The 16,064-nt window shown below is 37.8% G+C and overlaps 1 protein-coding gene across 1 annotated transcript in view; it reads left to right on the top strand.

Moving 5' to 3' along the window:
- GNPTAB (N-acetylglucosamine-1-phosphate transferase subunits alpha and beta) overlaps positions 1 to 16,064 on the top strand; it is a 45,850-nt gene that overhangs the window by 26,342 nt on the left and 3,444 nt on the right. The window contains exons 11-19 of the mRNA XM_040596819.1: positions 764 to 887; positions 1,650 to 1,853; positions 2,999 to 4,107; positions 5,157 to 5,356; positions 5,621 to 5,840; positions 6,889 to 7,002; positions 9,523 to 9,608; positions 11,366 to 11,464; positions 15,094 to 15,261. Of these exons, the coding sequence (XP_040452753.1) occupies positions 764 to 887; positions 1,650 to 1,853; positions 2,999 to 4,107; positions 5,157 to 5,356; positions 5,621 to 5,840; positions 6,889 to 7,002; positions 9,523 to 9,608; positions 11,366 to 11,464; positions 15,094 to 15,261 (2,324 nt within the window). The remainder of the gene's footprint in view (positions 1 to 763; positions 888 to 1,649; positions 1,854 to 2,998; positions 4,108 to 5,156; positions 5,357 to 5,620; positions 5,841 to 6,888; positions 7,003 to 9,522; positions 9,609 to 11,365; positions 11,465 to 15,093; positions 15,262 to 16,064) is intronic.

Raw genomic sequence — 16,064 nt, 5'->3', positions numbered from 1 at the left:
TGAGGATGTTGGGAAGCTTTTAGTTGCTTTGAATCCTTAAGGACATAGGCATATAACTGCAGAATCATATTGCTAGTGTGTATATATTATTCTTCAGTTATTCTTCCCAGTTATGATAATAAAGTCAGCTTATGTATGATGGTGTTTGTGATAACCTGATCAGCAACTGTTTCAATAGGAAATGTGCTGCTAAAAATCTTGAAATAGTAAGGCCTAAAGGAAAATCTGTGTGGTTTTAATGCCTCCCCTGCTGAAAATACACACACCCCCACACTTTTTTTTATCTTGGCAATTCTTAGAATTATTTAAGTCATAGAGGATCAGATGCTTTGGGGATTATGTTCAACATGTGCTGCTTATCTCGTGACTGGTTAGTAATGAAGAAACATTTTGAGTCAGGAGAACAAGTGACCTGCATAGCTATTTAAGAGTTTAAGTTCCCCCTTCTTATCTGGAAAAAGATAAATTATTAATTTTCGTTGGAATATTGTTTGCAGAAGTAGATTTGAGAAGTCCTGCTTTCTATTTCTGGCCACTGCTGCTTTTCTGTATGGCTTTAGGAATTCTGCAGTTCTTCTTTCTGTTTTGAAAGGGATAACGTTTACTTCATAGGTGGTAAGGTTTAAACGCTCTTTGTAAAGCTTTGTGAATACTTAAGGCAGTATACACAGGGAGGCATTAATTTAAGTCTTTGTATTCCAAGAAACGAGCTCAGTTAACTTCTATTTGCTAGTCCTTGTCTGAGATTGTAATGTTGTTCCAGGTTTACTTGACATGGCCTGTGCCAAACTGTGCTGAGGGATGTCCTGGTTCATGGATTAAAGATGGCTACTGTGATAAAGCTTGTAATAACTCAGCATGTGATTGGGATGGAGGTGATTGCACTGGTAAGACGGCAATGCTATATTTAGGAAAAAGTGAACTGTTTTTTCTTAGAAGGATAGTTCTGTAATTTGTTGTTCTCCTATAACTAAAATTTGCCTTGTTTAATAACAGTAATAAAAAGTTGGCTTGCAGATGAAAACCATAGTTCTTGCAAACTCTGAATTTCTGTGGAAAATGATAGCAAATAATAGGGCATAGGAAAATCTTTGGGATACCCAATTTAACTAGCTGAAAAGAAGGTTTTTGCAATTCAATTATTATTATTGTATAATGTATATATAAATGCAGTATTGCGTCTGTGTATATTTGGACTTGGGATCCAAATAATAACAGGACTGTGAAGCTGCACCGTTAGTTTCTAGATCGAATTTTCAGGAGTGCAGGGTAGGAAAATTAAGTGATACTCCTGGACTGAAGAAGTAATACTACTCTGTAAGACTGTGCAGTCAAGACTGCAAGCACAACAACTAAAGTATGTTTTTGCCTGCCTTTTTGAAGTTAAGACAAAATACGTTGGAGTTTTTGTTGCAATTTTAAGTTGGTCCCTAAACTACTACAGTGAGATTGTGCGCACCATAGATTTTACACTAACTCACAGAGGTCTGGTTAGCATTTGTTCCATTTTAATTTCACCAGTGATAAATGAGATTGTCAACTCTTTAGTCTAGCTCTAACACTGTGGCGTAAAATGTGCCTTTCCTCAGAAATAAGGATTTCAAATGATTGGTGTTTATTTTTGTTGTTGTTGTTTTCTCTCCTTGTAGGTAACGGTGGGAGTAGTCGTTATGTTGCTGGTGGAGGTGCAGTTGGAGGTATTGGGAATGGACCACCATGGCAATTTGGTGCAGGAATAAGTGGTGTTTCATACTGTAACCAAGGCTGTGCTAATTCCTGGCTAGCAGACAAATTCTGTGATCAGGCCTGCAATGTCCTCTCTTGTGGATTTGATGCTGGTGACTGTGGTCAGGGTATGTAAAATACATCTCTGATAAACTTTCTGTAGGGATTCTCTTGAATTGTCTGACCTTTTTGTTCATCATTACACTCGGATTAAGCTAAGATGCCCTGTATGGAGTTGTGAAAAATAGCTACTAGCAGCTGAAGAAAAAGTCAGCTGCTTCTTGTATTCACTAATACAAGCCTGAATCAATATTACATGCTGCTTTATTTAACAAAACAGTTATTGACCAAGCTTGGGTGGGGTGCTTGATAAGTTATGGAGCAGCACGCATCAAACTTCTTGCCCCTGAAGAGCCTTACATTTTAAATGGAGAAATTGTATTTCAGCTATCTAAAGTCTTTGCCCAGATAAGGACAGCTGACTTGGTGATGCCTGTAGCAGTTAAGAAATTTAAAGAACCTCTCTGATGCTGATAGCATGAGTTCAAGCCTGGCTCTGTGCTCTTGCCAAAGGCTACTTTCAGTCACCTGTGAAGTTGTCTGAAGTTTATTTTGATATGAAAGAGTAGCAGGAGCGAGTGAAGTGATCGAGAGTGCTGAGTGGTGTAGACAGGGGAACAGAAATGAAAGAATTTAGCCTGTTTGGAAGCATAGAGGCTCCCCTGCATCTCAGCTGGACAAATGTTTTACTGGTAATTCTGTTGCTGGCAACGATATTTTGTTCATGTGAGAGTTGACAGCTGATCTGTTTTTTGCTGTGGGAGGAGCCAGTTCAATTCAGCCTCTCCAATTTTGGAAGTCTTGAGTCAAGGTGCAATGTAGCAGTGAAATCCAACCGTTGTAACATTAATCTTCTAAAATGTGGCAAAAAGGTAGTATGGGCATGTTACTTCTGACTGATACATAATTTTAAGGGATGTGTCATAACAAGCCACTTTGGCTTTTCAGCTAGAGACTGAAAGAGTGATAAATACTGGCTTTTAGAATTACCACTGAAATGGCTGCCAGCTTTATATATCTTGAGTATGTTCTAGACATTCATTATTGAAGACAGGTGAGCAAGAAACCAGAAGCTACAGTATCTGTCCTTTTACAAAGCTGTCTCCCCGCTAACATAGCGAAGCTAACTGGGCATATTACAATCAAAAAAAGAGTGAATGATAAGCGTCACAGTGCACATCGACAGAAATTTGTTCTGTTTTGTTTTCCCCAGATCACTTTGAAGAGATGTACAAGGTGACACTTCAGCTTAATCAGACCTACTATGTTATTCCCAAAGGTGAATGTCTGCCCTACTTCAGCTTCAGCGAAATAGCCAAGAAAGGAATTGAGGGTTCATATAGTGATAATCCAATTATCCGACATGCTTCAGTTGCTAACAAATGGAAGACTATCCACCTCATAATGCATAGTGGCATGAATGCAACTGTGATCTATTTTAATCTTACATTTCTAAATAAAAATGATGAAGAGTTTAAAATGCAGGTAGCTGTTGAAGCTGATACTAGAGAGGAACCAAAACTAAACACAACTTCTGTGCAAAAATCTGACTCTGATTTTAAACCTATAACTTCAATACCAGAAGTTGAAATTATATTTGAGGATATTCCTGAAGAAAAACGTTTTCCAAGAGTCAAGAGACGACGAAATGGCACAAAAGAGAGTCTACACGAAGAGGTGATAATACCATCAGTAAATGTGTCTCTCCTTCCTGAAGATGTTCAGCGAGCACTGCAGAACCTGCACTTAAAACTACAAAATGGTGATATCACTCAGAAAGGATTTAACCTATCTAAGGCTACTCTCCTGAGACCTTTCCAGTTCTTAACTACAGTAAAGAGTATTACAGGATTGGACAAGAGGAGTGTGCATAATCGTTCAGGAGATCAGAAGAACCATACCAACTGGCAGAAGCCTTTTAAAGATGTAAACAATGGCAAAATAAAAACAATAAAAGCAAATGAAGAAGTTCCTTTGAGGCTTAAAGGAACAAAGGGGACTGTTGTGACAATGAACACAAATAAACCTATTTATAAAGCAAAGCCTAGATCCACACTTCCCTCCCAGAGCATGCGAAGTAAAAATGAAACTCGAGAAAAAGTGCTGAATGCACTAATTTTAAGGGAAACCCAGAAATCAAAACATACTGGGAATTTAGATACTGGAGAAGATGCACAGGGAAAGGAAGGAGGAAAAGGGCATGTGCAGGGGGCTACAAATGTAAGGGAGGGGCTAGTGGGAAGAAAATTACAGTTTTACGCTGAAAGTTACCAAGGCTTTTTGCCATGGGAGAAAAAGAAGTATTTCCAGGACCTTCTTGATGTGAGTATCTTAATGTCATTGCTTATTGATATAGTTGCATCTTCCTGTGCTTAGTGGAATACTGTTACTATGATCTGTAAATTTTGAACGTGTCTTGCCTGTGAGGCAAATACTGAGATTTTTTTAAAAGCTCCTTTTGACTTAATCTAATTTGTTTAAGATCTGGGCCTCTCTTAGCTATGTGGTAAAAGCTGAACAGCCATTTATGCTCTCTTTCTACTGCCTTTTTTGGTTTTTTTTTGTCAGATTCACTTTTTATTCATTGTATATTGATACAGTGCTATTGTTCAAACATATACAGCACTAAAACAGAAAGCTTAACTTTTGTTTTGATTGCATTTATGCAACTATGGATCCAGTTTAAAAAAAAATAAATATGTATAATGGTGAATACTTGCATTCTAAAAGTTAAATTGAAAGTCTGCCACCAAAACTGAATGTCCAGACCACATCAAAAAAACATGTAGGAAGCTTCCTCTGCTTCCAGCCAAAGCATTTTGGCAGTTTTGAAAACCTGTGGAAGAGAAGATAGAGACTGTGCTTCAGTTGGTAGCAACTGCTTTGCCCTACTCCAAATAGGGCATAACCAAAAGGGGTTGTGTTTTTAAAAGACTAGTTCTTTCTGTTCACCTGAGACTGGATTTTATATGGGGAAACTTTATACTCATAGAATTTTAATTTATCAAATACGGATGAATAATCAGCAAAAAAAAAAGGCAATAATACAAATAAATCTGATGGCAAACAAGGACTTTAGAGTGTGTGTGTGAGAGATGTCAGAGAGCAAATATTAAGGAAGTTTTTTATAGACTACTTTTCATCAGAGCATGAAAATTTTAAGGAAAAGGTTATTTTTTATCTTTTGTTTTTAAAGAGAGAACTAAGGAATATGAAGAAAAATATTCAAAACTTCTCTTCCTATTTTCAAATATCAGAAAGGATTAGTTAGCACCTGGCTGAAATGCCATTTTTCCTGTGTGTTTAATATTTTCATTCTTTTTTTTGTTTTTGGTAACGTAACCTTGTTTTGTGCCTGTCCTGCTGTTTAGGAAGAAGAGTCATTACTCAAACAAATGTCATACTTTACTGATGGTAAACATTTTGGAAGGCAGCTGAAAGATACATTTGCTGATTCCCTTAGATATGTAAATAAGCTTTTAAACAGCAAATTTGGATTTACATCTCGGAAAGTCCCTGCTCATATGCCTCACATGATTGACCGCACTGTTATGCAAGAGCTACAGGATATGTGAGTACGTTTGTCTTGGGAATAATGTGAAAATTTTACCTTTCTGTTGATGCTTTGCTATAGTTATTTTCAATGTGTTGATGGCTACTCGTTAAAGTCATATTTTGATAAAGGAAACAGGGAATTCATTCCAACATGATAGTTGTGCTAAATTAAGGAGACTTTTGAGGACCTTCTAAAATTCTAGATGGTAATTCGTTTTTAGGTAGGGAATGGTTTACTTGAAGAAACTGAAGTACTAAATTAGTTTACATTCGTGTATAGGTTTCCTGAGGAGTTTGACAAGACATCGTTTCACAAAGTGCGGCACTCAGAAGATATGCAGTTTGCTTTTTCATATTTCTACTATCTTATGAGTGCAGTCCAGCCACTGAACATTTCTCAGATCTTCGATGAGGTTGATACAGATCAGTCAGGCATTTTGTCTGACCGAGAGATTCGCACATTGGCCACGAGAATCCATGAACTGCCACTAAGTTTGCAGGTACTCTTTCCTTACCAATAACTTTTAGAGTAACTTCAGTTTTGAAGTCCAAAACTGTTAAAATGAGTAATATGGTTTTTTATCCTTGCTTTATAGCATCTGCAACATTTGGCATTTATTAAATTTTACTTGGAGAATGTAACATTGTTCTTATTATTGTTGCTTTATCATTGTTCTATGGAGTCAACAATTAAGTTGAGTTCTAGCAGTATCAGAAAAAGGATCACTGGTGTCCGAGCTCAAGAAAGCAATTAGTGTGAGTTTGTCAAAAAATGTTAACTGATAAAACCGCTCTGAATAATGGAATCCTGCTGTGTTTGCCCTTGTTCTTGCTCATAGTAAAAGACAGTTCTTGCCCTGAGGAACTTGTGGCCTAAAGAAAGAATTGAGAAAAAGGGTAGCAAGGAAGTCATACTAGTAAATACTATGACCACATGCGAAGACTCACATTTCTGGTTTTGTAGGAACCTGATAAACAGAGACATGTCTCTGTAGGATTTACACTTTTAGAGACAGTTGGTAGAGAACAAAGTGTACTATTTTTGCTTTACAGAGAGGAATTGGCACAAACCAATGAAATTATTGGTTCGTGAAACAGCATACAAGATCATTGGCACAGCTGGAATGCAGCTCTGCTTGAGTGTGTTCCCGGCCTGTACCTTAATCAGAAACTCATATTCCTGTCCTTTCAGTTCACTTTTCAGTTTGCTTGATTTGGGTTTTAATATGCCACTGCTAGTTTGGGAATTCTGTACTGTTCTGATATCATTAGTAAAGGTGTGGTTTTCCTCTTAAATGAAAATGACATTGTCATGCTTTATGTGGTCTCAATTGAACTATGCACTGAGCATTTGCTTTGTTGGGTGTATGGGGAATCCCAGTGACTTCAGCAGCTATTGAATTGCGGTCTGCTGAATATTAAGTTGTCTTTTTCTGACAGTAGCACAGAAATCTGTTATGTAGGTGACATTAAATATGTCTGTGCACCCCGGATTTTTAGAACTATATGAGTGAGAAAATAGGATTATCTCTCTCCTCTTTCTGTTAGGATTTGACGGGTCTAGAACAAATGCTAATAAATTGCTCTAAAGCTCTTCCTGCCAACATCACTCAGATCCACATCATTCCACCAACTCAGGAAGCATATTATGATCCCAATCTGGTAAGAAACATTGGTCTTAAATGGTGTTTGGTTTCCTTCCCAAGCATGCGTTTACTGTGCTTGAAAAGCTGGTTTGTTTTCTAGAAGGAAAGTATTTACAAAAATGCCTGCTTGTGTGTACATGAAATGTGTGTTATAGAAAGAAAATTTTACAAGCTACTTCCTAACTTACAAAGCCATTAATTTCCTTCAAAAACAGCGAAAAGCTGGATTTTTAAAGTCATCCTTGTTAGGAGAATTCACTGTTGTGAACCAAAAAGATAGTAAGCCCTATATCTCTCTGACTAGAACTTTCTAATGTCTTTACCTGAATTATAACCATGTATTTAGAAACAAAACAAAATCCAGAAAAACCACCAAACCATCAGATAGAGATCTTTAGAATAATTCTCCCTTATCTGAAGGTTTCAGTCTAACTCCTTTTAACATCCAAAGATGGCCTGACAGGAACCTCATGAAGTTCAGCAAGAAGTGGAAAGTCCTGCACCTGGGGAGGAACAACCCCATGCACCAGTATCATCCTAGGGGCCACCCAGCTGGAAAGCAGCTTGGCAGGAAAGGATGCAGGGGTTCTGGTGGACACCAAGTTGAACGTGAGCCAAGTGTGCCCTTGCCACAAAGAAGGCTAATGGTGTCCTGGGTTGCATTAGGCAAAGTGTTGCCAGCAGGTCAAGGGAGGTGACCTTTCCCTCTGCTTGGCACTGATGAGGCCGCACCTGGAGTGCTGTGTCCAGTTCCGCTCCTCAGTACAAGGGACACATGGGCATACTGGATGGAGTCCAGTAAAGAGCCATGAAGGTGATTAAGGGGCTGGAGCATTTCTCTTATGAGTAAAGGATGAGAGAGCTGCAATTAGCCTAAAGAGTAGTCTCAAGGGGGAATCGCATTGATGTATATAAATACCTGAAGGGAGGGCACAAAGAAGATGGAGCCCTATTCCCAGTAGGGCCCAGTGACAGGACAAGAGGCAGTGGGCACAAACTGAAAACACAGGAGGTTCCCTCTGAACACTAGGAAACAGTTTTTTAACTGTGAGTGTGACTAAGTGGTCTCCATCCCTGGAGATACTCAAAAGCTGTCTGGACAGTCTTGAACGACTATCACCGGGTGGCCCTGCATGAGCATGGGGCTTGGACCAGATGAGCTCCTGAAGTCCCTTCCAACTTAAACCATTCTGCCCTGTGAAATCTGAGGTCTTAGGACTAGATGTCACTTAAGCATTTAAGTCCTTAATTTCTATTCTAGTGGTTAAATTTTCATTAAAACCTGCTGGAAAGTTGGAATCTAGAATCTTTAAATCTCATACTAATACCTGAATATCTTTTACAAAGAGAATTTCATTCCTGCATCAACCTATGCATTTGAAAAAAAGTGTGCATGTACTTTGCTGAATTGATGACCTTGTGTTTTATAGCTTCAAACCAATACCGTATCAAAGCAAAAATAATTTGGATGAGTACAGTTCATGAACTTTTGGGTAGAAGAACGTTATTCATCCTCAACTTGCAAATCATAGTACAGAAATCTACAATGTGTGTAGATAAATGTATATGAATATTGAGTTTTTTCTTTTTATTTCCTTCCCTCTGGACATCTATCCTGTATATTACCAGGCTTTAAAAATATTTTCCCCATAGTCTTAATTCCAGCTGAGTTCTATATAAAGCCATTCTGTCAGCCTGATTTGAAGAAGTGGAAGTATGGATATGAGAATTCTGCTCAGTTTGAGGGCGTTACATCCAGTATAGCCTTACTTCATTTTGCCTCTATTATTCTGTCTTCAAAATTCTGTGAAGTAAAAACTTTGAAGAGTAGAAGTAAAGGGTGGCTGCCATTAATATGTTTTAAGATGGGGTTAAAAATAATTCTCAGTGACTGAGAACAATGCCACATTACTTCTAATCCTTTTAGGGAATTAGTAAAATATTAATAATCTAAGCAGTAATGCCTAATGTACTGTTATCAGTCAGTTCAAATAGTGACAAAATAGTGTTCGTGTTTAGTACAGAGGCCTGATTTATTCCTGTTGTCTGCAACAGCTAAATTTCTTGGAATGAGTCTAGTACCATAGAATATCCCTTGAGAATAGGGATTTTATTTCCCAGAATTGTTTCAACATAGCTTGTGATAGAAATAAGGCCTCGTGTATCAGCTGTTCTACAGAGTTTGCCTGGCCCATGTTACTGGCGGCCTCTATCAGAGGAATGTCAGACAGCTGTCAAATGAGGTAGAATTTCTAAATGTTTTATTGAGGATGAAATCCAGAAGTTGCAATGTTTTTGCCAAAAATAATCTGTATCTTTCATATAGTATTGTTTGCATAGGAAATTGTGATGTTATGCACCAATATCTTTTTTGTTGTTTTTGTTTTTTCCTTCAAGAGATGATCAAGAAACTATTGCTTTTCATTCCAGGAGAGTAAAGCATACACAGGCTTTTCTAGCTGTAATACAGGTTTTCTACAAAGTACAGACTCTGTAATTTTCAGTAACCTGTAATCTAAACAATGTTTTCTTCCAGCCTCCAGTAACAAAAAACCTAGTGACTAATTGCAAACCTGTGACTGACAGAATTCGTAAGGCATACAAGGACAAAAACAAATACAGGTATGTTGTTACAGTCCTGTGAAAAGCTATGCTAGGTTTTGTAATAAGAGGTATAAGTATATACATGACCAAAGATTGATTGTGTATGTTAACAAATCTCAGCTCAATTTATTGTAACATTGGAACTGAAGAAACATACTGGTATCTACTTATGTATGTTTCATCATGCAGAATTACGTGATTTCCCCCCCCATAGTTTCCTGTTCAGTAGACTAAATATTTCTATGCTGCGTGTCATCTTTGGTCAGATCCTAATTTGTGTTGTACAACAGTAAGCCAAATTATCTTTAGATGGCTATATAAATTGATTATATGTAGTCATATGAGTCAGGGCAGTTAAAGTAGCATAAAAAAGAAGAAAGAGCCTGTCCTGTACCTGGAAGTTGTAAATCTGCTTCATCCTTTCTTCTACTGAAGCTTAAGAAAAGAACAGAACAGAAAAAGTGTTTTAGCCCTAACTACCTTGTAGCTTTCCTGCAAGGTGGAGGAGTGAGAAGCAGGGAGAGAGGGGGACAACACAAAGGTTTCCATCCCCTGTTGGAAAGGGCAGGACAAACCATGGTCGTGACCATGGGTTTGTCTGAATAATTGTGTTTGTGTACATCTGCCTGAGATAGGTTCTCTCAGATCTTCCTTCTCTGAAACCTGCGAACCAGTTGCGTTGCAATGAGGCAGTTTGCTGGTGTGGAACTCATAGCCTTGTCTCCTGTCCATTGCTTCAGCAGTGGTGTTGAGCAGGGGTGGGTGGTGGGGAGTTTGAAGCATGCAGTTGCCCCAGGAGTGGCTACGAAGTCAAATAAAACTGTAGAATGGAAGGAGGTTATAGATGCTGCTTAGAGGCAGCTTTTGGACATGATTATATGTTAATTTATAGTACTTCAAGTTGTGCTGTAAGCTTTATAAATAATTCCCTTCCCAGGAGAGTTTATGCTAAAACTCAAAAGCTGACATAAAAAATGAGATTGACAGTTGTTAGGGTGGGGGCAAAGACTTGCTGTACTTAAACTGATTCATAGTAATGTATTTATATAATTAGGATATATGTTGCTCTTTCATTCTGTTGAACTTAAATAATTTCATTATTAATTTGTGAGCTTTATAAATGGAATAATTTCTCAGGTGAGACTAAAAGGAGCAGGCAGGGTGTTTTCTTATATCAAGATAAGAAAGATGAAAAATGTAAGTGTGGTACCTCTAGTAAGACTGTTAAAAGTGGGTTAAAATGCTTCTCAACTCAAGATACCTTTCAGAGATTATATGATACTTCTGCATTTTATATACTTGTTTGCAAGTTACTGATTAGGTGGGTGAGGAAGGTTTTATTTGTATTTGAGGTTGTAGGTTTATATATTCTTCTGTTGAAGATTGGAAGATAAGAATGTTTTCTCGTGTCTGAAGTTTAATTATAAATGACAGTTGTAAATGCTGTGTGTTCAAAAAGAAAAACGCTAAAAAAAGTAAATAGTACTATATCTGCTCTCAGATCAATTGTTACTTTTATGACAGAATTCATAGTTTATATACTTGGTATTGGAGTTCAGTTCTCTGATTTATACTACTAATAAATCCTGTTGGAATGTGGTTCTGTGCAAGAGCATTAGCCAAAAAATGTAAATATACTGATAGAAAGCAAATGGCAAATTCTAATGAAGGTTGGCCAGTCAGATTAGAAGTTAGTTATTAAATAAAATACTAATATTTATTGAACCTGACTTTAGGTGGTTTTATTAATGTATAAATACTATTTTAACAATAAGGTTCGAAATCATGGGAGAAGAGGAAATTGCCTTCAAAATGATTCGCACAAATGTTTCTCATGTAGTTGGTCAGCTGGATGACATACGAAAAAATCCCAGGTAACCTGTTTTTTGATTTGTATGAAGTTTTGAGGTAGCTTTAATATTCTGCTTCAACTGTTTAAGCTATGTTGGAAAAATAAATTATTGCCATGTGTTTCTACACTGTGTGTTACAGGGTAAGAACAATTTTAACCAAAAGTACTTACAATTTTTTCTATTTAACTGAATGGCTGATCTCTCTGTTATGCTAGGGGTTCTTTCATTAATTGGTTACTTTTTTATATATCTAAAACCTTTGAGAATGTCTAGATGAACTTCAGATATTTTTGAAGCTTTCATTTTTGCTGTTCTAGAGGGCATACAGTTTATATTGCAGGCAACTTTATTCTAACGGAAGAGTATTTTGATCTGTTTATGCAACAATTTATGAATAAAAACTGTGTGGATCATTTTGTTACAAAACCAGTTTTGCTTATCCATTAAGCTTTCATGCGCTGTTACATGGCAAGAGGTATTATGATTTATGTTTTTAAAAATATTTGTTGAGAAACAATTCAAAGCTGGAAGGCAGTCCCCTGTTCCTTCATTCTGCAGTAGTAAAAGGTTTAGATACCCAAATCTGAGAATAAACTCTTTAGTGTTGAATTAAGCTCCTGAAATGACTGTGAGATAAATGGCGAAAATATATGTTAAAGTAAAAATAAGAACACATTTCACAGCAACCACCTTGCAAAGCAAAGGATGCTGTATTTGAAACTCAAGTCTGAATCTGCTTCGCAGAAGCATTTAACTGTAGTCCTGAGCCCATTGCATAAGTCTGGGGTTTGACATGGGGTGAGGGAGTGTAATAGCTAGCTGTCTTGGAAGTGAGACTGCCTCCACTCCTTATCCTTTTCCTTGCTCTCAGTTGCATGTTTTTATCTTGCATCTTGCTTCTGTCTTCAGAAAACTAGAGTTCTCTGCCAATTCAATGAGTTGGGCTTCAAGGTGGGGTCTGACAAGTGTCAAAAAACAGAACAAGGAGGAAAGTAGGCCCAGGTACCTTGGGCCAGGGAAAGTGAAACCTCTTGCAGGTCACAGCAAGCTATTGGGTAATCTCAGCTGCCTGTAAAGCTACACCATTTGTAGATAAAGAGCAGGTTTTCACTTGCTCACTTGCCTGTTACACTGTACTACTATTTGGTAGGCCATTCATTCAGAAAGGGGAATGCTAGTCTTGAGACATTTTGCAGCTGAAGGTTGTTTGTGTCTACTCTTGCAAGAGTGCTTTCTGGCCACGTAAGTCCTGCATTCCAGTTCCTGCAATGACCCAGTTCAAAAGAAAAGCAGGCGCTGCCCTCAGTCTTCCTGCTTCTTCCTCTTCCTCCTCTATTTCTCAAGCCCTGTTAGACCCAAGGAGGGCGCGTAGCATGAGTTTCTGACCTTCTGTGTTCAAGTTCATGCTTGCAATCACTGGCTTCTGATTTTGAAGGGCAGTTGCTGATGTCAGCCTTGATCCTGATGCTGTGTTGGTTGTGATATGAGTAAGCCAAGTGGATTGAGGCCTTCTAGCAACTTAAAATGGAGCTGCCTATTCTGAGTGATTGCATCCTTAGATGAGGATGTGCTGAGTAAGGGTGTGCAGACTGTTGTCTCAAGGCACCTCAGTAGGCAAGATGAGGTAGGTGAGCTGATCTGCCTTGAATCTTCCCCAATTTTGATACGATACACTGGCATGCTATTATGGACTCAACCTTGAGACCCCATATATGCATACCCTTTTGTGGTTTTGGTTATTTTCTTTCTTCTTAAGGAACAATAGCATATTTTAGTCCCAGATTGTTGGCTGGTTCGTGGAGTGAGGTTGAGTCAATTGCTTGGGCTGTATTCCTGTGAAGTATAGTGCAGTACTGCAGTCATATCTTGTCAGCAAAGGAGAGCTGATGTGGCTATGTAGGTGTGCCATTTCTTTCTCTGCCACATTTTCCCTGCATATAAAACAATAATTATACAAAGTCTCTAAAAACAGGTATTCAGTGTGTCTCTTGCAATGGACTAGAAGTATTGTTCACTTATTGATCTGCCTAAAATGTTTGGTTTGCATCCTTTAAGGAAAAGTGAGCCTTAATCATCTAGGCATTAATTCTAGAATATTCAAAGAAATGTCAGGTTTGGTTTCTTTTGGGTGGATTAAACCAGTCTTTCCATCTGAAACAAGTTAATATCCCCATCAGTCCCACTTACTGTGCTTTGGTTTGCTATGTGTAGCAACCTTTCAGTCTGTAAACTGTGTCTCTTTCAGATGAAGCTAAACAGGGATATACACTCCAGGAGTGCAGCTACTGCATTCCCAGGGCTAATGAGCTGCCAGTCCAAGGGACAAGGTCAGGGACAGTACAAAGTGAACTCCCAAAATGCTTATAGTATAGACATATGACTGCCATAACCAGCTGCTTTGCATAGTATTACTTGATAGTGTAGACATAGCCTGCTCATCTTTGAAGAGGAGAGGCGTATTTTGTTCTTCTCAGATTTGAGTAGTGATTTGAGTGGCTGTTTATCCTGTGCATGTAATTGTCTAGAGCAAGCTTACCAGTTATGCCAGATTCAGTACAGGCTGAGGAAAAGTGGTAATGGCCTGTGTAGGCAGATTCATGTGCTGTAGAGTTCTGCTTATTTCCAGCTTCATGTAGGAAGTATGAACTTTGCTCTTTGAAAGAGCACACCATACTATAGAGAATACAGCTGACCAGAACTACTTATTTACAAAGGTTAGCAGTTACAAGACACATGTCACCAGATACGATTTCTCTCTCTGGGGAAAATGTAAGGGTCTTGTATCTCACAATATAAATAAAGCACATAACCTTGCCTATATGTGGGAAAAGGGATTTTTGTTGTCAGGCACCAGGTCAGAGTGGCCAAGGGTACATAGCCATCCAGCACACTAGCTGCTGCTTTATTTTCAGTAATAAGCAGTGATTTAGATAGTTACATGTTTCTTATATGAGAAATAACCCTCCGCAAGAGGCATTATCGGGAACATGCTTATTTGGTCACAGTGATTTCCATACACGTTCTGTCCAGGTGGTGGTTGTTTGTATTTTGGTTGATTACACAAGTTCAGCATTAGGTCTGTGATTCAAGTCATGTCCTGCCCAGTTTGCATAGTGATCCCAGTGACTCGGAGCCTTGGGGACCAAGCTTTGCGTTCTTGTACAATCTTGTATAGTTTTTATGTTGACTTTCTCTGAAGAGTGCAGTATTCATTTAGTATGTTTACCTCCTACAGTGGCGCTCACTTTGTTATTTAAGATACTTATTATAATTTATGTAAAACTTTAAAAACCCTTAGGCAAATCATAACGTTGGCTTTCTAATCTGCTCTGTAGCCGGTGGTGGTGGGCTCTGGGATGACACACAGTAGTCCCATTAGATGGCAGCATTGCATAAGTAGAAGAGAGAGAAATGCCGCTTGTTATTGCATTCCTCAGAGGTTTTGACTCACTATTGGTACTCGTAGAATTAAACTCCAATTAATTTTAAATAATGCAGCAATAAGGGAACTGATTACCAGTATCATATATATAAATTTAGTTTTAAAAGGATACTGTAACAATTTTGTTTGAAAGGATTCTGTGTTCTTGGTTTGGCAATACCTTTGCTATATTATTAAAGAAATATTCTGACGACTTCTTGTTTTTTAGAAAATTTGTTTGCCTAAATGACAATATTGATCACAATCATAAGGATGCACAGACAGTGAAAGCAGTGCTTAGGGATTTTTATGAATCAATGTTTCCCATACCTTCCCAATTTGAACTGCCAAGAGAATATCGGAATCGTTTCCTTCACATGCACGAACTCCAAGAATGGTATGTTACACAGGTTCTCTCCACATTATTGTAGTGCAATAGCATATAATTATAGAACATATTGGTATAAGCCATTCCCCACCCCTAGTTTTGTAATGAAGAAGTTAACAGTGAAAATAATGTGAAAATATTTGAATGGACTAAAATTTGGGGTTTGCAGGATATGGATTTTTCTGATCCTCCTAAAGTCATTAACACTTCATTAATTGTCTCTAACCTAATTCAAAGAAAAAGTCATTTGGTTGTGGGCGGGTGTTTGTGTGGTTTATTTGTTGGTTTTTTTTAATAATTTCTGGCTTTCTTTAAATGCAGAAAAAACTCAAAACCTTTTGTTTGAAATGTCTGTTGCAGAGGAGCAATATAAACTGTTACATTTCTTAGTGATTTTTTAAAAAAAAAAACCTGTCAAACTGCAATGATCAGCTGGAGAAACGTGTGTCATTTTTACATAATGTGTGAAATTTTTATGTGTGTTTTACCTCTTGCCAGTTTATAAATAAAAACTTCAAAAATTAGGGTAGTTGATTTGAGAATATAAGCAAAAGGTTGGCCTACAGTGATAAAAAATGAGGCAAGACGACTAGTATAGTAATTTTGTTGCTGATCAGCAAATTATGAGAAATAGCTGTTAGTAAGTAAAGAGAAAATATTAGAGGAACTGTAGAAGGAATCAGAAGGATTGTAGGTGACAATAATAAGTGTGGATTGTAGTGCTACAAGCCCTGCTGTAGCAGTGGCAAGAGGAAGTGGTGGGCAAACCCATTTCAGCAGTTAGCTGTAGAAATTTATGTTGGAGGAGTAGG

The sequence above is a fragment of the Falco naumanni genome, chromosome 5, assembly GCF_017639655.2.
Source record: "Falco naumanni isolate bFalNau1 chromosome 5, bFalNau1.pat, whole genome shotgun sequence".
Taxonomy (NCBI): Eukaryota; Metazoa; Chordata; class Aves; order Falconiformes; family Falconidae; genus Falco; species Falco naumanni.
The sequence above is the reverse complement of the archived record's forward strand: the minus strand, read 5'-3'. Positions and strand labels throughout refer to the sequence as shown.